Here is a 20,497-nt window from a genome sequence, read left to right on the forward strand (position 1 = left end):
AAAGGGATGCTGCTTATCGCTAGCAAGCAAATGTACTTGCTAGCAAGATCAAAGCTTCCTGCTTTGAGACTGTATACACGAGGCACCTGAACTTTTAGAAAAAGTTAGTTTTAGTAGCTGCTTTTGTAATTTTGAACTCTGAATTTATTGTAATCACCAAATTTAAAGGCATTATTGATGATGGTTGTTATGCTAACGCACTGCAGTTTATTCTTCCTCTTTTTGATCCGGTGGTGCAATTATTACATTATATATTATACACACAAAAATGGATAAGTGCTTAAATCAGTTTTTAATTCATCTTTAATTTAATTTCAAACATAATTCTAAGTTAAATGTCGTGTGAAATATCATGCACTCGTCCACAAAAAAAAGGTGACTTCCAACAAACACGTCATAAATAATCATAAGCTTTTCTCTTTGTTACACCAGTGACTGAATTGGTTTGAAAGCAGAGTCAGCAGGTTCACCACTTCAGTTTCAGGGAGAAAGGTCCTGTGAAGTGACAAAGAAAGATTAACTATAACAAATTTAACAGATAAAGGCCAAAGTTTTGTTAAAGGTGTGTGTTTCAAATAAAAGACCTTGATTATCAGCCGTCCTCCTTCGGTTTCGGGGCAAAGTGGCGTCACGTCTTGGGACAGGCTCGGGTGTCCTCAGCACCTCCTCGAGCCGACACTGCTCCTCATTCTCCTGGTGGATCAACAGATAGCAGGTTAACAGATCCAATCTTTAATTCGGTGCAAAAAGGAGCTTTACTTGAAGAACATGTGGAGTGAAAACCTCAGTCGGCATTTGTTGTTGTTTCCTCCTGGATGTGGGAGTGCTCGGGCCTGGACTTTCTGCTCCACTTCTCTGTCGTTCCCGCTCCCTCTGCATGAGGAGGGACTGCCGTGTCGTCCTGTACTCTAAAGAGAAGTTACTGATGGTTTTACAGAAGTCCTCTGCTTTGGTGTCTCGTACCATAGCGCGGGAGTAGCCGAGGAATAAGAGGAAGGAGTGGAACCTGGAGAAACAAGCAGAGCACAAATTTTGATTCCATAACTTTTGCCTTAGCCTCAAAACTTAAAGTGTCTCCTGGACATAATGTAGGACTACAATTTTAACCTAACACCAAATCGAGGAACGCTTGGCACCAAAGCTTCGAAGTGAAATGAACCAACCTGTTGATAACTCGCCGGTGGACGGCCCTCAAGACCTTCAGCCTCTCCTCGCACTCTTTCAAAATCTTCGGCAGCCTGTTCCGCAGCATTCCGTCCGCTGCCAAGGCCTCATCTTTCCTCTTCTCCAGCTTTCCACCTTTCCTCTTGTCGTCTACCTTGTCCAAAATCTTGAGCTGGTCCCATGATGCTTTGCAGAGCACCTCAAGCTGAGTGAAATTGGTCTGGACGAGGGAGTAGTCGTACTGTACAGATGAAGAATTGTTACATACATTACGTTGGCGCTCATACTGAACTAACTGATCGTACATTGGAAGCCAGGAAGACTTCTGACTTGGTTTGGACCCTGTCACATTTATCTTTACCTTTTTCCTATATCCAGTACTTTCACTTAAGACACAGACACAAGCAAAACACACACACACACTGGCCCAGCTACGCACCTTGCCAGCTTTAGTAACAGCAGTGATGTCAGAGTAGAGGTCAGATGATTGCGGGTAGAGCTGCATCAGGAGCACGCAGACGTGGTGCAGCAGGGGCTGGCGAGTGTGTGTATCCCTCACCTGGGACAGCTTTCCCAGGTAACTCAGCTCAAAACCACGGGCCTTGGTACATCCAAATGCATAGTGAGCGCACAAGGGACAGAATAAAAGACTCACCATTGCATTCAAGTTGCAAATAAAGAGAGGGATGGAAAAAAGCTCACCTTGCATCCATTAAGAAAGTTACCAATGGCTAAAACTGTGGCGAGAATACATCTAAAGGTTTGACTGGCTGAGAGCTGCTCCATGGCCAACTTCAGGTGGAAAAGAGGTTCAGCAATTTCCTGTAAGAGGAGGGACACAGTCAGAGGACAGGTCAGAGGGTAGCGTCATTGTAGGTCTGATGATTTGATCAATTTGAGACAAGAAAGTTTTCACTATGGGAATACTCTTCAACCAAACAACACTGGGATGTTGGATCTTTGATGATGAGCTTGTACAGGTGGGGCCCCCTGAGTGGTCATACTCACTATCAGGAAATACAGCAGTTTCTACCTGAAGCTTGCAGACTGAAAACTACTGAAGTCCTGCAAAGGTGATCATTGTTTCTTCTGTGCCCACAAGATAATAAGAGGTTTAAGAAGCAGGTGAGTGGGGCGCTGGTAGTCTAGTGGTCTAAGCGCACCACATAAAGAGGCTATAGTCCTCATCGCAGGGGTCGCCGGTACAATTCCCAACTGGTCAACCATTTTCTGCATGTCTTCCCCCACTCTCTACTCCCCATATTTCCTGTCTCTCTTCAGCTGTCCTATCAAATAAAGGCAAAAAAGCCCAAAAATACAACTTTAAAAAAAAGAAGCGGGTGAGTAAACCATGTGTGATGAGCTAGGTATTAACATGCACCTTTGCCTCCAACATGCTGTTTATTCTAAAGACAATAAAAAGCAATAAAGTAGCTAACTGTGGGATAGCGATGCTACACCATGGAGATGAATTTCGCCGCTACCTAGCTAGAACAGCATACATGGTGAGCCACAGATACTGTACAGCAAATCCATATCATAGCTCAAGGGTTTAACATTAAATTAAGAGGTTCCATAGATAAACAGCACTTTCACATATAAAAAAACGGACTAAATTTAACATATTCTGCAGGAATTCACTGCGAATCAACATAACATGGGGTGAATTCCTTAATTCTTGTCCAGCAGAGGGCGCTTGTGTTACACAAGGAAAAACATGTGCTCAAAAAAATGAATTAAAAACAGTATTCACACAACATAAGAGCAAATAATGTCATTTCATGATGAAAGATGTTGAGGGGATTCAATACCAATGCTGCATTTGTAAAGGTTAATAACTTCTGCACACAGGCACAAGGCGCACAAGATAATTACTTGTGTGCACAATATAATAACTTGTGTGTACAGGATAAATCCTGAAGTGTAAAATACAATAACTTGACTGGTCAAGATAATAACTTGTACACAAGATCATTTGTGTGCATGAGACAATATGTGTGCTCAAGTTTAAGCCTAAATCACACTATATAACTACTTATGTGCAAAAGATAAAACCCTATGTGCACAAGTTAATAGCTTGTGTGCACAAGATAAAAACCTTAAGAGAACTAACTACTTGTGCCCTCAAGAAAACACCTAAGCAGCACAGTATAAAAAACTTGTGTGCACAAGATAACTTGTGTGCACAAGATAAAATTTTAAGAAAACTAACTAATTGTGCCCTCAAGAAAACACCTAAGCAGCACAGTATAAAAAACTTGTATGCACAAGATAATAACTTGAGTGCACAAGATAATAACCTGTGTGCACAAGATAATAACTTGTGTGCACGAGATAAAACCTTACCCGCACTATATAACTACTTTTGCACACAAGATAAAACCCAAGTTAATAACTTCTGCCCTAAAGAAATCTTGTGTGCACAAGCTAAAACATGTAGTGCACAAGATTATAGCCTGTGCGAATGATTAACATTATCACTTTATTGGACTTCAGGGGCCCCATGGATTACTGAAACTACTTTCCATCCCTTCAAGCACACATCCATTCTCTCACTTACCCTTTCCAAAGAGTCGTACTCCAGTGCGAAGGACCACAGCTGTAGCCTAGAGTCCAGATGTGTTATTTCCCCCAAAGTAAGCAGGCAGAGCTCAGCCGGGGCAAGAGGAGACTTGGGATTCTGGGCCTTGGCCTCCTTGATCAGACAAAGTTCCTCTTCTGTTGGGATAAGCGCCTGAAGTCGCTGTGTTTGAAAGTGATTTTAGAAAGAGATGAAAGTGTTTCAGGACTACTGTGTTCATTCTGAATTAGTGCCTCCATATCTGTCTGTTTTATTCAGCTGTTATAAAGATACAGAAAGGGCAACAAAATGCTTATCCAACCAAAGCACATTTTAAAAGGTTGAGCAAATGCTGAAGCTCAGATTCTGCTGGACATGACCTCTACTGTACCTGGACGTCCTCTTTGTCCAGCACACTGCTGTCCATGCTGTAGATAGCAGGGGGGAGGAGGCGGGGAGGGGGCAGGCTGCTTAGGGCGATGGTGATGATGTTACTCCTCTTCATCCCCAAAACAGAGACCGACGGCTGCTTCTATGTTGAGATAAAGAGAGGAATCTGAGACAGTTGGTCCAAGATAAACATAACTTTTGAATCTAGATCAGATATCTGCCACTGTAACAGTGTTTCGAATCCTATATTAGAACAATAGTCCATTTAGAGACTAATTAGTTAAGCAGTACATCCAAGGCAACTGACACAGAGCAGATTGTCCTAATGGGATTAAACTGTGGTTGCTAAAAGTTGCGTCATAAATCTCTAACTTCCAAAACAGAGAAACAAAAAACAGAAGACACGTTTGATCTCAATCCTGTCATATTCTTGTGACATTATCTTGTCTCATCAGACTTACCTGCCTCCCAGAAACCAAATTAAAACTGGTGCAACCACCCTTCGACTCAAACAAGTACTCCAGCCGGTTTGTATCCAAATTGACCGGCTCAAGTTTGGCCCAAATAGTCTGAGTCCCAAAGCGTGTCATCCTGGGAAGGGGAGCCAAACTCTGCAGTTCCCTCCAATGGAGCTTCAAGGTCCGACATTTGGTGGTTTCACCTTTTTTGGGGGTTGAAGGAAAAGGTGAGGCAAGCGGAGGAGGAGGGGGAGGTAGAGGAGGTGGTGCCGGGGGAGCTAGGAGACACGTTGATGATTCACTGGTTGAACTGGTCCCCTCGTCTTCGGTACTGTCTTCTTCGTCCCAGAGGTCTGAGAAATCCAACGTGTTCAAGCAGAGACGTGCTGCCGGTTGAAGGAGAGAACTGAAGGATTGGTCGAAATCCCAAGTCAGGGGGTTCTCCTTGGATTGGTCCGACTCCTTCATTGCTATATGTGACTCAGCAAAAAAGGCCTGGTACAGTTCAGAGGCAATATTCAGATTATGCTGAAAGAAAATGGTTAAGGATTTGATCTGGTTACGCTCATATTCTCCTTCATCCTTGTCTTCCACAAAGCATTCAAACTTGATCTCGTCCCAGTCCTTTCTTCTTCTACTTCTCACTGTGCAGTCAACAAACACCTCACACACTTTGAATATGAATTTAGATGTCTGTGGATGCTCAGCCTCACTTGCCGACCACAGACGCGCATAACTCGCACCACCAAATCACAATCTTCGAACCACCTCTGGGTGTTCTCCCTGCACCGTAACCTGCAATTGCCTTGGGCGCAGCGATCGACCGTCCAATCCAAAACGTTGAGTCGAGCCGAGTCTGGTGCTTTCATCCAAGAGTTGACTGTATCTTTTTCTCTGCGTGTGCGCCAGAAACCTGTAACCTCTTTGCAAGAGGAAGAATTCATGTGAGTTTTGACGGATGTGTGCGTAGTCCTTGGTCCAATTCTGAGGAGAAAATCCACGGAATGTTTTTCTGCGAGGCCGCCAGAAAACCGAAATACATGACGTGCCTCTGCAGCTTTCTTTTGAATTTCATCTCTCTTGGTTTCTCTTTCTGCGAGTGATAAGTAAGAGACGAGAGAGGTGCATTGGTCTGTTGGTGCATTAGTCATGGTTTATTTGAGTTGCACCCTTTCCCTTAATTTCCTTATCAAGCCTGCATCTCCTGTTTGTATTGCTTCTTGTATATACACAAACCTCTGTATCTAGCACTGGAGATCTGTCGCTGCCCCCCCTTTTCTGCCTCTCCTTCTCCCATGTGAGCACATAAAAGGGTGCAAATTACCAAAAGTCCTTCTTTATTTCATGCAACTTTTTGGACACATTAGGAAAGAGTTACTTAACTTAAAATAAATGAATCCCATCATGCAGAAGAATAAGGAATATCACCAGAAACATGTGAAATGGGATAAATTCTTGAGTGCAAAATTTAGGGCGCATTTAAAATAAATCATATCGTAACTGTGTGAAAGAAATTGGAGTTTGTGTGCAGAAATACTGCACAGCATCCAGTGCACAGCTCCGTTCACAGGGGTCATTTGCACGGTTGACATGCATCCATAATGAGGATCCCTCCCTCCACCATTAGGTCTCCCTATAATTACACTTTATCTCGTTCTTTGGCCCCGAGGCGGCACAAGGGCTCATGGGACATTTTGGCCAAACTGAGCATTATTTGGGAAGCTTAAACTCTTTGTAACATTTATCTATCAACAGGGTTTTCAACCCTTCTGCAAAAGAGGATTTGGAGAGTAAACCTTCTTTTCTTTTTTTCAGCATGACATTTCTTCATACGCTCATTGGTTAGCAAGTTCCATTTCTTCTGCTATGTTCAAAGAACTTTTAAAAAAGTTGTCATTTTCTAAATCTCCTTTTAAACTGACCTAGATTTGACCAAGTTCCTCCTTCTTGTCACACTGAGCAGCAGTACAGTGTTTTAATGATGATGTGGCGTCTGTACTGAAACAGATTCCCACATGCTTTTCTTCTTGTGCGTGTGTCTGGTGGTGGTGGTTGTGTACATAAATCTGTACATCTCTTTTCATCTTTCCTAACCGCTGACTGTAGTCTATCTCTCTCTTGGCCTTCATGGTGCAAGATAAAGATCAAGAGGGAGACAATTACATGTAACTGCTGTTGGCTTGCTTTGGTAATAAGGATTTTTTTTAAACTTGGATTTGTCATGAAAAGGACACATTGAACAAAGGCACACAGTAGTTGTACCTCAGAGTGAACACTTTCTTCAAATCACCCTAAAGAAAAACTGAGCTGTGCTATGAGTCATATCTTGAATTCTATCAAAACCACTCTAAAGACACCTTTGAATGTGCCCACATTTTTCTGAGCAACTGAACATCTCATTTTCCTTCAAGACAATTGCATACCAGCAGCATACCACTTTGCACCATGCATTCATCACAACAATGCAGTGGCGGTTAACTATGTAGGCTCGTCACTTTGGACCTGATGATTGATGGATTCACAAAACCACATTCAGGCCGTGATCCAAGTGACCTAAAACAGGTTAAACTTTTAAAAAGTGAGCTGTAGCACTACAAAAGCGGAGTGTTATTTATCCACCATGATGAGGTTCCAATGGGAGTTTTAGATCCTTTGCTGAACAGGTGAATGCCTTCTTTTTTGGGGCGTCCAGGCTGCAGCCACTCATCTTCATTGAGAGGACAGGACAGATGGCTGCAGCCTGGAATCAGACCTGGGGCTTCTGTTTTGAGGTACATAACCTCACATGGGGCATGGGATTCACCCGTCAAGCCAAACTGGCACCCAAATGTGCTCTTAACTAGTTCGATACTGTGACATTTTTCATGACATTTCTTCTATTCTGTATTTTCCTAAATATTGCCTTATGTGTTTAATTCAATTACCATCCTAAAAATCTTTTTCTTATTATTTTTATTTTCTGAATTCCTAAATGTAGCTCTTGTGTTTCATTTTCACATCAAAAAGCCAGATGGTGCTCTAACAAAATTAAGACCTACAAACATGGACGTGCTGTAAAGAATGTACTTAAATTAGTTTATGTATTTCAAAGAGAGGAACATTTTGGCATGGTGTTTATATTACATGAAAGGATCTTTGGATGTTTTGTTGGTTAATAAATTGAAACTATTTATTTGGAATGATGTAATTCAAAATATTGTAGCTACCTGGAAGTGGCGGTTGATATACAAAAGTATCAGAACAAAGGCTCATGGGACGATTGATATTTAAAAAAGTGTGTTTAGCCACATTATAACTGTTATATAGTTATTCTGACAAGTTTGACACTGTAATAAATAATGCATTTATATAGGCACCTTTCAGGACATGCAAGGTCACCTTACAAATGTAACAATAATAAAAAAACACTTAATATGAAAAAAGCACTTGATAAAACAAACAACATACGATATGAAAAGAACACAATGAATGCATAGATGTAAGTGTAGATGCTGTTGCAGATATAGACCTCTAGTTTTTCCCTGATATCTTGTCGTGTTGTAACATTTAGCCAGGCAGAAAGCCTATGGTCTATACTCCACGGCTGTTTTCGAAACTGCCTGCTATACTAGCAGTACGTACTGATTTGGCCAAAATTCAGTATGTCGTACGCATAGAAATGTACTGTAAATAAAAATGGACAGCGTTGCTCCGCCTCTTCCTGTTGTACGGTTCTGAAGCCAAAAAATCCCGCTCCTGGGCGCCGCCATTGTGCAGCCAGAGCCTGTGAAGCCACTGTAACAAGCTCCACCCTACAGCGTAGTGTCACAAGACGATGTGTGTCCTTTAAGTTTTCCTCTACAGCAGCTGTGAATCAAAGCAAACCCTGGAAGTAAAACCCCGTTTTTTAAACTCTAATAACTAATGAAAAAGAAACTTTTCAGGAAAACGAGGCCTTGGACACAAAACAGTCAAATACTAACTACATATCACCACAGCATACGGATGTGAGAAACATTCGTACGACGTGTATTTATTTTTTAAAGTTTGACTGCGCCCCCATTCATTTGAATGGGGGAGACGGATTTTTTTACCTATACTGCAGCCAGCCACCAGGGGGCAGACACACTGCTGAAAGCTTCACCTCCAGCCGAGCAAGATGCACCCCTGGTTGCAGTACGCTGGGCCAGACGTCACTGAATTAACGGTTTCAGAAAGCGGAAGTAAACAACAACCAAGCTGATAGCAAAACTGCTTCTTTAGCATTCACTGATTATTTAAAAAGTTAGGAAGTGGTTTATATGTAATTTAATAATTTTCACAGCACATAAAAATGGATTTCCTCCGGTCAAAAAAGAAGAAAAAAGAAAAAGCAGAATGAGCGCTGTGCATTGTGGGAAACAGTACGCGAGGGAGACCGGTCCGATGCATACTGTGAAATTTTCCCGAATCAGTATGACATCTGGGGAGTTTTAGCATACTGCAGATTTTGCTCTGACATACTACATACTGGATTTTGGCTAAGTCAATACGTACTGTTAGTATAGTGGGCGGTTTTGAAAACAGCCCACGTCTTACTTGATTTCTTGCTTAGCCAAAAGTTATTTGGAGCCAGCATTTTCAATATAAAGTCTCTCATCTTTAGGCTTCAAAACACCTCTTTGGAATTTATGGCATCACTGAGATCCCTTCCATGTTTCATACTCAAAGAATACAATGTAATATAAGCGTATTTACAGTACAGAAAACATTTTAACTACTCTTTTATCTGTTGTTTGATTTTCTGAAATGCATCCTTTTATTTTGAAAGTCCCGGAAATCCCGCTCTCCGCGCTCCCGCGATGTTTTGGGAACATTCGGTGCCCCGTTGAGCGCGCGCTTGCCGGTCTGTATAGCTGCCTGTCATCGCTCGCGCTGACATCACAGAGGATTTGTTACAATGTCAAACACTCACAAGCAGCGCGAGCTCATGGCTTCCCCGCGCCACAATGAGACACATCGCCACGTTCTCCTCCTCCTCATCCTCTAGATCCAGAACCCCGTGCACTTTTTTATGGCTTTACTCCCTCGTGCTGGACAGGATGCGTTTGAGGTAAGACGGAATTCTCTGCTCTGATTTATCTTCGCTTCAATTCAAGAGTAATTCTCATCCTGCAGTTCTCCTCTGTATATATAAACAAATTAAGTCTGGCATTAAAAACATTATTTTATTATGTTTAAAGCATCTTTTGCTCTCAAACCTTTCTCTGAAAAGTTGTCCGGCTCTAACATTGACTGTGGTTATTACGTAATGAGCCAGTGCTGAGCAGATGTTACACTGAGGTGATGAGAAATCCCTGGTAGCAGGACCCAGATGCTGGCTTGAACACAACATCCTCTGTCACACCAAGTTAAACATACAAGCCTTAGAATAGATTTTAACCTTAATTATAAGAAACTGAATAGCCTTTCAATTTTTGCAGGCATTATTATAATGTATGACACATATTATGAATAAAGTGAAATTTGACCTCAACTTAGGGGTTGATTTTCTACATTTTATTGAAAAAATATATTTTTAAAGTAGTTATTTTCATTTAAAACACCAAATTAAACATACAAGCCTTCGAATAGATTTTAATCTTAATTATAAGACACATAATATAATAAACTGAATAGCTTTTCAATTTTTGCAGGCATTATAGTAATGTATGACATTATCAATAAAATGGAATTTAACCTCAACTTAGGGGTTGATTTTCTACATTTTATTGAAAAAATCTTTTTTTTTTGAAGTAGTTATTTTCATTTAAAACACCAAGTTAAACATACAAGCTTTAGAATAGATTTTAACCTTAATTATAAGAAACTGAATAGCCTTTCAATTCTTGCAGGCATTATAATAATGTATGACATTATCAATAAAGTGGAATTTTACCTCAACTTAGGGGTTGATTTTCTTCATTTTATTGAAAAAATCTTTTATTTGAAGTAGTTATTTTCATTTAAAATGTTTTTTTTAATGTACATATTTAAATAGACTGTATTCAGGGTTCCCACGTGTCCTGGAAAACAGTTTGAAAATGGGAGAAAAAGTAAAAATATCCTGGAAAATCACAGATTGTCCTGGAAAATTATTCCAACATGACTGCGTGTGACCTGACAAAGTTAAAAAAAACACATCCCCGTTCAACATTTGTGGCCATTTTTGCCATTCAGTTCTATTTAGGTCAATTTAAGCACTGATCCTCTGATTGTTACTATTAGTATTTATTTATTTCAGTAAGGCAGCTTCCAGAGTCCTTTGCTGGCTCTTTTGTTTTTTACTTAGCTCATTTTATATTTTTTGAGAAAAGAGAAAGCTGAGATGAGAGTTGCCCATCATTGTTACTTGGTTGCACTAATAAAGTGAAGTGCTGTACATATGTGGTTGCATTGTTCTATAATTAATTTGCCATAATTTTTAAGCATGTAAGAGATGATTTCATGAATAGCCATAGTCTGCATGTCTTTCAATGTAGACTTCCACTGAGAGGAACATATTAGACTATTTAGGAACCAAATTAGGAACTCAATTTAGACTGTCATACCAGCTTCATCATCAATGAAAATGTCCTTGAAATGTCCTGGAAAAGAGTGGGAACCCTGGTATTGGCATTTGTTAAAATTTAGTATCTCATGAAGGTAATAATCCATCTTATTTATTATTAACAAGTCTTTTAAAAATGTACGGTTAATTTATTTTAAATTTGTTTCATAATCATTTTTTAACAATATCAAATTTAAAAAATATTCTTGATTATTATAAGCTGATTTATTTATAATACTGACTTATCCACAGATGTGTTGAGTCCCTACTAAAATTTTCTTTTTTGTTTTTGTTAAGAAATAAGGATTTAAGGATATTCAAGGTTTTTTATTGTCATACCAACACAAGCTGTTGCGTGATATGGAACAAAATTTCAATTCTCAGGTCCCGTATCAAGCCACAATAAGAACACTGGATTAAAAGGAAGTACAGTAATAAATGTAAAAATATAAATACAAATATAAATATAAACAACTCCAAACTTAAAATCTTCAAAGTCACGTTGAACAAAAACTTCCTCTAAAACTCAAAGTGATGTCACTGAGCTGCTGTCCCTGCTATTTGTGTTCTGCAGCAGGTCTATGTGAGCGAGTGAGCCAGGTCAGAGGTCATGCTGCGGAGGGAATCTGACTCCCACGGCCTGTTTTCCTCCGGAGAGACGTCTGACAATGACTGCGAGGTGAGGTCATGTATTTATACCTGTTTACAGAGCTGCACACCTTGGGAGTCTGTGGATGAAATAATAGTGTGCTTTGAATTACATTTTCTTACTTGCTGCAAAGTACCCGGAGCCTGGATGATAATTTTAAAAGGCATGTCACGAACATACTGTATCATGTATTTTTCTATTTTAATGTGTATTTTCATAAAAACGTCATTTTTATCCACAACATATAATGCACATTTTTTGGGGGGTCATTTAGAAACCATGACTCCATAATTATTAATGCTCTCAGCACTGTCTGCAGGAGGTGTAGCATCGCAGCTGAGCAGACAGTGTTTAGAAATAAAATAATAATGGGGCGCTGTTGGCATAGTGGTCTGAGCGCATGCCCCATTAAACAGAGGCTGTAGTCCTCTTGCAGAGGTCGCAGGTCTGATTCCAACCTCTACCATTTACTGCATGTCATCCCCCACTCTCCACTCTCTGCTCCCCACTTTCCCTGTCTGTCTCTCTTCAGCTGTCCTTTCCATTAAAGGCAAAAATGCGGGCCCCAAAAATAAAAGATTTAAAACTAGTGTATGATGTATAAGAAGTTATTTTGTCCATTAAAATAATCCACAATAGCATACCCAGTACACTGGCTAGAAAGTGGATAAAGCTGGACAATGGGAGAGCGAGTGGGGACAGGCATGTGGTAAAAGGTCGAAGGTCGGATTCAAACCTGGGCCCCCTGCGTCGAGGACTATAGCCTCTCTGCATGGGGAACATGACTTCACCACTAGGCCAACCGGCCCCAGAACAATATAGATTTTTGATCCAATTAATGATATTACAGAATATTAAAGCTCCTGTAAGGAGGTTTTGGCGACCCTGTAGACAAAGCAGTACCTCTCATCTCCAGACTATTTTAGTCCTGTAAGGTTGTAAGTAGTGTTTTTGGAAATATCACTTCCTGTGATTCTTTACTGTAAAAAATGTTAAGTAATGTTTTGATAGTGGGCCTTGTTTGACACCTACCCTACAGCAGAGCTTCAGTGACTGAAAACGACTTTATAGAAATAAAGTCTGATCGTGTCAATTATGGTTTAGATCAGGGGTTCCCAATCCCAATCTTTTCAGCCCGAGACCTCCAAAATATCGGTGCCAAAGACTTGCGACCCCCACTGTCCCTCAAAGTGATTTAATTAATGTGGCTTCATTTAGCTGGTCTGCAAAAAAATTGCCTACCTATATGAGCATGTGGCTGTTTCCTGTGCCTTTATGAATTAACCTGCTGCTACTGATGCTTCTGATAATTAACTGATCACTAACAATAAACTTAGGAGTCATCTGACAACAAAGAAAGGCAGAAAACTCATTACATTTTCTATTTTCAAGGTTTTATTGGTTAAGTTTAGCTACTATTTTTGTTGATATTTTTTACTATAATGGGTAAAATGTACAAATTTTAGATAACTTTTGACATTAAACTTTTTTTATTTTTAGTATTCATTTGTTCACTACATGTTAACAAATTATATATAAGTAATACAAAACCAACAAAGAGAATAGAAAAATAAAATAAAATGAATATGAAAAATAATAATAATGATAAATAAATAATAATACAGTACCAACCAAAAGGATCAACATAAGAAAACAAGGTAAATAATAATATTTTTACGTAACTTTAAAAAAAAAAATCTGGAAGACATCTCATGACCCCCAATTTGTGTCTCGCGACCCCCCAGGGGGTCCCGACCCACATTTAGGGAACCCCTGGTTTAGATAGCCAAATAGAGGTAATAGAGTCAAGTTCAGTCTGATTCATAGACAGTTTAAAAAAAAAACTTACAGGAGCTTTAAATAAGAACATCTGTTAAATAGATAACCAGCAAAATGTTAAAATCTGATGTAATTCACGTCTTTGCATGGCTGTAACTAGCAATTACTTTTTTATACATTCATCTGCAGACTATTTTTATGATAATTATTATTCATTAAGCATATAAATTGTCATGTAGGTCTAAAATGCTCTGATATGTCTTCAAATTGCATCATTTAAAAATAAAACTGTTAAAAATCTGTCTATTCTTTTACAAAATGTCAACAAAAAAACAAATCCGATGATGTGATTGGCAAATAATTTTTTTTTTTTAAATCACCAAAACTATAAAGACTATTTTGGTGATCAATTTTCTCTTGAACAGTTAATCATGGTCGCTGTAGCTCTAATTTATCAGCTCTCATGACTCAGAATGTTTGGCAGTGCCAGTCATCCATTCGCCACATTCAAACACAAGTAGGTGGAGAAGGTTAAAAGCCAGCGATTTGATCACAGAGCCACAAAAAAAGGAAAACAGAAAACAAAACTTTGGCTCATAAATATGACGATTGATTACCTCCATGTTTGTTCTGTATGATTGTACATTATATAAGTTTCTCTTGTTTCTTTACCTTGCTTTGTTAATGTGCAGCTAGCTACAGATAAAAGGTGCAAGAGGCTTCTCATAAGTCAAGAGTTCACAGTTGTTTATCCTCTCTGTCTTTGTCTCTCTGTCTCAGATGGGGGCGAGCTGCAGAGAGGTAGATGTAGTGTGTCTGTGCGAGGCCGGTCCCTGTACACTTTATTCAGAAGCACACACGCCTACGCCGGTGAGTGCTCAGGCTTCCTACTTAAGTGTCCGTGGCCGGCACTCAGAGTGTTTCTTCATCTGTTCTCTAAATGCATGCCTTTAAAGTCCTGCTGACCTCTCTATCTGTCTGTACTCAAAAGTCTAAAAAGAACTCCACGCCGCCGTCAGATGGCTTTTTAAAAATACTTTTAATTAACAATCTAATTAAGTCTTGTCTGTTCTCAGGATACGCTGCTATGTGAACACTGTGGAAAAAACAGAGTAATGATAACCAGGTACTCTGAGGGATACGGCACTGAGGTAATGTGTGACGTTTGTGTTTCTTAATTAGCGCCAGAAACTGATATTTTTGTTGCTGCACTTGAAGGCTTTTTTTCCTCCTTTTTCTCAGCAAGTGATGCTTTTATGACTAACACTCTCCAAGGGTTCATGACATGTAGGCCAGAACTGAAAGAGATTATTTAAAGGAGAAAAGAGAGTTTTTACTCTTTTGCTGCCAACGGCTCATTCAGATTTTATTTTGAAATCTGAGAAACTGCTAAATATGTAACCCGGGTATCATTTATCATCAAACTAAAAAGACTGGAAGCATTTTTAAAGGACACAACCCTGCACATAGAAGCCATATTACCATTTGAAATAACTAACATTTTACACTTACATGTGTTTCCAATAATGTGTTTTAAAGGAATAGTCCACTGTTTTAGATACACAAGTCACAGATGCATTTATTATCTGCACAATTGTGTTATCGACGCATTAAATATGCACGCACGATGACGGCAACATCAAGCTTTAAGGGTGACATATCATGCAAAATCGACTTTTTAATGGTTCTCTACCTGAAATATGTGTCCCTGGCATGTCTACAAACCCCCCGAAAATGAAAAAAATCCATTCTGCCCCTGTTCTGATTTCTACACCTTTCTGTAAATGTGTGCTGAAACGAGCCGTTTCAGTTTTCAGTGTTTTTGTTACGTCACAACGACATCCGGTCTGTCACGGAGTCAGAGCTTGGAGCTTGTTCAGCCCATAGACTGTATAAAATACAACTCAACCCCTCCTCCGTTTTTCATTACCTGCACACATGTGTGCTAACAAGGAGCTTAGGAGGGAGGCATGCTAGTTGTAGGCTGTCTTAATAAACACAAAAGTCAGTTTTACTCCCCACGTCTGCAGATTTGAAGATCTAGTGGATGATTTTTATTTATCATGGATAAGTGCTAGCGCTAGTTAGCATAGCCACATAGCTACATGTTCGTAGCTGTGTACCAAGACACACGTCGACATACTGACAAATAAAACAACAAGAAACACTAAATCTGTGACCAGTCGTTCAGAAAGTTCCTGCTACAGGCGCCTCTCCGTCAGGATCAGATTCTGGATCAGATTCAGAGGGTTGAAGTAACGTGATCTCTGAGCAGCCTTGTATATTCAGCCAACATGTAAACATTAGATCAACGTGCTGGAGAGCCGAGGCCACATCCACTTCCTGTGGGGGCGTGGTCAGAGAGAAAACAGAGTGTTCTGAGGAGGACTGAAGAAGAGGGCTTTTCAGGCATGCCAAAATCTGATTTCAAAGTGTTTTTTTGAGCATAAACTTTAAAGACATGTTTTGGGGACCTCTTAGACCAATATATGTTGATGAAAAAAGCGTAATATGTCACCTTTAAAACGTCCACTGTATGGAGGTATTTTGTAGTGTCCTAAACAGACCATCTGCAATGCTTGTGAAGCACAGATGATGTGAGGAGGAGCAAAACTCCAGTTTAAATTATACATCTTAAGAACCGTCATCTTGCACTAAAAATGAAAAAGCATCAGAGCCAGAGAAAACAAACATAGAGAAATACAGTAACCACCATTTTTCTGAATGTGCATATTTGAAGTAGAACACATTTGTCATTGATGGAAGAGTCAAATGTTGTGGTCTTAATTAATCCACCAACCAATCTGACTCATCGTGCCACTACATGATGACTCCAGCAAATGACGCTGATGGGATCAATCCTGAACTTTATCATTTAGAGCCGTTTTATATTTTTCAGTGAATCAGATATTGAAATGTGTTATTTGTATTTATTTACTTTTGTTGCAGTGCATTATGTCAAAGCATATTATATTTGTATTATATTGTGTTCTGTTGTATCATATCATCATGTATAGGTTTGTGTCATTATTATATAGTACCATATATCCTATTGTATCATATCGTTCTGTGTGGTATTGAATCATATCGTATCTTATTGTGTTGTATTATGTTGTATCGCATCACATCATACTGATTCATTATATTGTGTCGTATTGAATCGAATCAGATCATTCAAGTGGCTTCATTTTGTATCGAATCGTATCGTGTCCTACCATATTATATTATATTGCGTTGTATCATTTCTAGGGGTGACCCCAAATAGTCAAATATTCGACGATTCGTTCTAACGAGCCTTAGTCGACTGCCAATCTCATAGTCGAATATTTGGATATGAAACGTGGATCATTCCATTCAAACCATGGGGGTGCTCGATGTCTAATTTTACATTATTTTCCTGTTTCCTGTAAAATAGTGTCTCATATATCCTATTTTGATATAAATATAGACTTATTTAATGTAATTCTGAGAACAGCTCTTGAAGTGTTAAATCTCCTTTAAGTGGAAATTAAATCTCCCCTGGTAATTAAAGAAGGACCATTTAGCGGGACCTGTGGAGCAGACGTACCTCAGCTGGCCTTTAAATCTTTCTATGTTCATGTTAGCTCAAAATGTCAGGAAATAAAACTTTAGATGATCCTAAAAATAGTGATGAAGATGAGGAGCAGCTTCATGAAGATGAGGAGCAGCTTCATGAAGATGAGGAGCAGCTTCATGAAGAGGGCTGTGAGATCAAGGATTACCGGACCACACAAAAACTGTACGGGGCCAAACGAATGAGGACGGATACCCAAAGCTGTCCGAAGCCTCAAAAACAATCCACAGCATCCCATCCACCTCCACGCCATCAGAGAGGATATTCTCAAAGACAGGATTTACAGTCAACAAAGCAAGGAGCGCACTTCTGCCCGTACACACGATGGTTTTCCTCGTGTACAGTTTGAAAAGACTCAAGCGGACAAAGACGCGATGAAAGACTGTTTTAAAAGGTTCTGCTAAGAGATTTAAAAACCCTTTAGCTGGTTCAGGTTTGATTTTGAACATTATACAAATGTTTAGCCTTAAGTTGGACAAACTACCCTCTGCAGTGCTGCTCTCTGCTGTGTGAACACTGTTTAAATATCTCCTGATTCTTTACTCTATAGTGGCGCGTTGTTCCATGTTTAACAGATGGTGGCCTTATTTGAGTTTTCTCTCCTTCATCACCTCGTTGTTTTTGCAATATAGATTTAGAAAATCTAAGTTTTATACTTATAATATTCTGTTGTCCCTTTTACTTTAAGCTACGAGTCTCTTAATTGTAAAGGGTTATGTGTAATATTGTCATGCGGTTACCATCATGCAGACTTTGGGTCAATAAGGAAAAACAACAAACATTCGACTATTCGTCGACTATGGGCAAAATCTGATGAATCAGATTCGACTAAGCAAATCCTTAGTCGGGCTCACCCTTAATCATTTCCTATCGCATCGTACCTTATCAAATTGTATCGCATCATATCATGTCATTGTATCGTATCACATCATATTATATCATATTGTACCGTATCACGTCATATCGTATCGTTTCACATCATATCGTATGATATAGTATGATATATTGTATCGTATCATTAGGGATGGGTACCTTTCACATTTGAACCGATACGGTACCGATACCCGGTACCTGGGAATCTGTACCGGTACTCAACGGTACCAATTTTCGGTACTTTTGTTTGTTTATGTGGTAATAAATGTTAATTTGTTTCTTAATAAAATCTCAAATTTGTTTAATTTAACATATTTATTTACTTTAACATGAAATGAACAGAAACAGGATTATATAGGTGATTAGATATATTGGCTGATGCGTGCTCGTGGCGTCTAATTGCCCTTTCTGGAGTTTATCAATAAACACACGTGAACGCCTGCGGATGAGAAAAAGTCAGTTCTCTTGTTGGGCATTCACACACACAGGAACGGTTATAAACAGGGCAGGTAGTCAGAGCGAGAGAGTCCATCTCAACCATAGACTGTATAAAATAAACTTAATCCTGCAGCTGCTCTGCCTCGCGGTGAGTGCGCACGCCCGTCAGCTGCAGGCTCCGTTTGGCGCGCTCCATCACAGATGCAGAGAGCAGAGACGTCCACCTGATCAGTCTCTGATTTTATTACAGGGCGAAAGTATGGAAACTCGTCTCCTCTTCCAATCCCTCACATTCACAAGGATGCGTTCAGGTACCGAAACATGGTACCGTTTGATTTTACGTGAATTGGTACTCGGTAGTACCGACGGAATTTGGTCGGTACCTATATAAGTACCGAATTCGGTACCGATCCCTACGTATCATATTGTATTGCATCATATCGTTTTGTGTCGTATCATATTGTATCTTAGTGATACTATGATAGTTTCATTTCATATATTGTATCATATATTGTATTGCATTGTATCATATTGTATAGTACTGTATCGTATAGTATTGTATCGTATTGTTTCGTATTGTTTCGTATCGCATCATATTGTGACGCATTGTTACATATTTTTGAAGTATCATGTTTTATCGTGTTTAGTTGTATTGTATCGTATAGTATGTTAAAGTGTTGTGTCACATTGTATGAATTACGACATAAATAAATGCAGTTTATTAGTAAAAATGATCATCAGCGTCAGTACACTGAGGAAAAATAGGATCAATGTGTAACCAGAAATAAACACAAACCGGGTCAGAAAACAAAACCATTTGTAGATACTGAGACTGTGTGCCTACCTGTCAGTGATTTACAGTGATGAGGTTTTCTAAGTGTCTCCAACCCTAACTGATTGTTGTAATATAGCAAAAAAATGTAATATGTATATGAATCAGAGAGAGTAATTTTAGACTGTGTAAGTGGTAGAACGTAGATAGCAATGCTGTTGAGTATATAATACGATAAGACCACATTTGGTGTCTTTGAGCTCATTAGTCATGTGCACTGATTCATGCTTTATAACAATGGCGATGATTAAAAGTGACGCACGAGGACGCTCACACGGACAACTGCAATCACTATGATCCGTTGTTTTGGCTTTACAAATAGTAATAGTGATGATTCACTGCTGTTTCATCCAGTGACTACAAAATAAAAGCCCCCGTGGAGGGAATGTGGAGGTTGTGTCACTTAAAAGCTTTCACATTTTTCTAACGGAAATCATTCAAACAAGTTATATCAGCTCTTTCCTCAGATTGTCTTTATGTGTACACCTTTATGTTTTTTTGGTCATCTTGTTTTTCATCCCTCTGCAGGAGGAGTGCGTTTTGTCCGACCCTCAGGGAGAGAGTGATGCAGATGCGGACATAGAGGACACAGATTGCAGGTCCGTTGTGCACAAACACACAGGCATATTTCACACCCAGCGTGTCTTTGTCATTTACTGACCTTGTGCTCCTTTTTTCCAGACTCCAGGAGCCAGGTTCTCTCCAGCGAATCAGCTCGCGGAGGCGTAAGCGGCCACGGGTAGCACGGCAAGACACCACGGAGAGCGAAGACGATGGCGGGCGGAGCCACAGGTCGCATCGCTGGAACCTCAGGCTCAGTCCTGATAGAGCGCAAAGCAGAACCATACTGGAGGTAGAGAGCACAGGATACAGATTGGTGGAATTTCACTACAATGTGCTGCAGCGTTTTTTGTATAACAACAAATTTAAAACACCATATCAGCTCGTCCATGTGTAGAAGTTGGACAGTAGGGGAGAACGGGGTTGGTTGTCACACGGGTTGGTTGGCACACTCGTTATATGTCGCCACCAGAGGGCACTGTCTCTCAAATTGGGGTATGGCATTTCCAGAATTAGGATCAGAGCTCAGCTACATAGTCTTCTCTGGAGTAAGACAGCTGAACTTGAGGTGAGAGGACTTTTTGTGTTTTTCATGTCAAATTGTAAATATTCAGCTCCTCAGTATTTTTCTTCTGGGCTTTTAAACGATGG

General features: G+C 39.7%; 1 protein-coding gene across 1 annotated transcript; it reads right to left on the reverse strand.

Annotated features, from left to right (window-relative positions):
* Window positions 1–285: 285 nt before the first annotated feature.
* On the reverse strand, window positions 286–20,120 carry si:ch211-63p21.2 (FH1/FH2 domain-containing protein 3). The gene is made up of 9 exons (XM_034676128.1): window positions 19,947–20,120; window positions 4,116–4,256; window positions 3,725–3,907; window positions 1,867–1,986; window positions 1,604–1,765; window positions 1,164–1,405; window positions 784–1,006; window positions 585–693; window positions 286–495 (listed from the first exon to the last, which is right to left on the reverse strand). Exons 1-9 carry the CDS (start codon window positions 20,082–20,084, stop codon window positions 467–469), a joined length of 1,347 nt encoding a protein of 448 aa, XP_034532019.1. The 5' UTR covers window positions 20,085–20,120; the 3' UTR covers window positions 286–466.
* Window positions 20,121–20,497: the final 377 nt, after the last annotated feature.

Source organism: Notolabrus celidotus, chromosome 23 (genome assembly GCF_009762535.1).
Source record: "Notolabrus celidotus isolate fNotCel1 chromosome 23, fNotCel1.pri, whole genome shotgun sequence".
Lineage (NCBI taxonomy): Eukaryota > Metazoa > Chordata > Actinopteri > Labriformes > Labridae > Notolabrus > Notolabrus celidotus.

Excerpts from the sequence above, each read along its gene's own strand:
- si:ch211-63p21.2 (XM_034676128.1), bottom strand. The coding sequence starts at position 20,084 with ATGCGACCTGTGGCTCCGCCCGCCATCGTCTTCGCTCTCCGTGGTGTC. Across the intron at positions 3,908-4,115 it reads TGGACAAAGAGGACGTCCAG|CGACTTCAGGCGCTTATCCC; the intron begins GTACAGTAGAGG and ends TTTCAAACACAG. Across the intron at positions 1,406-1,603 it reads CTGTTACTAAAGCTGGCAAG|TACGACTACTCCCTCGTCCA; the intron begins GTGCGTAGCTGG and ends TCATCTGTACAG.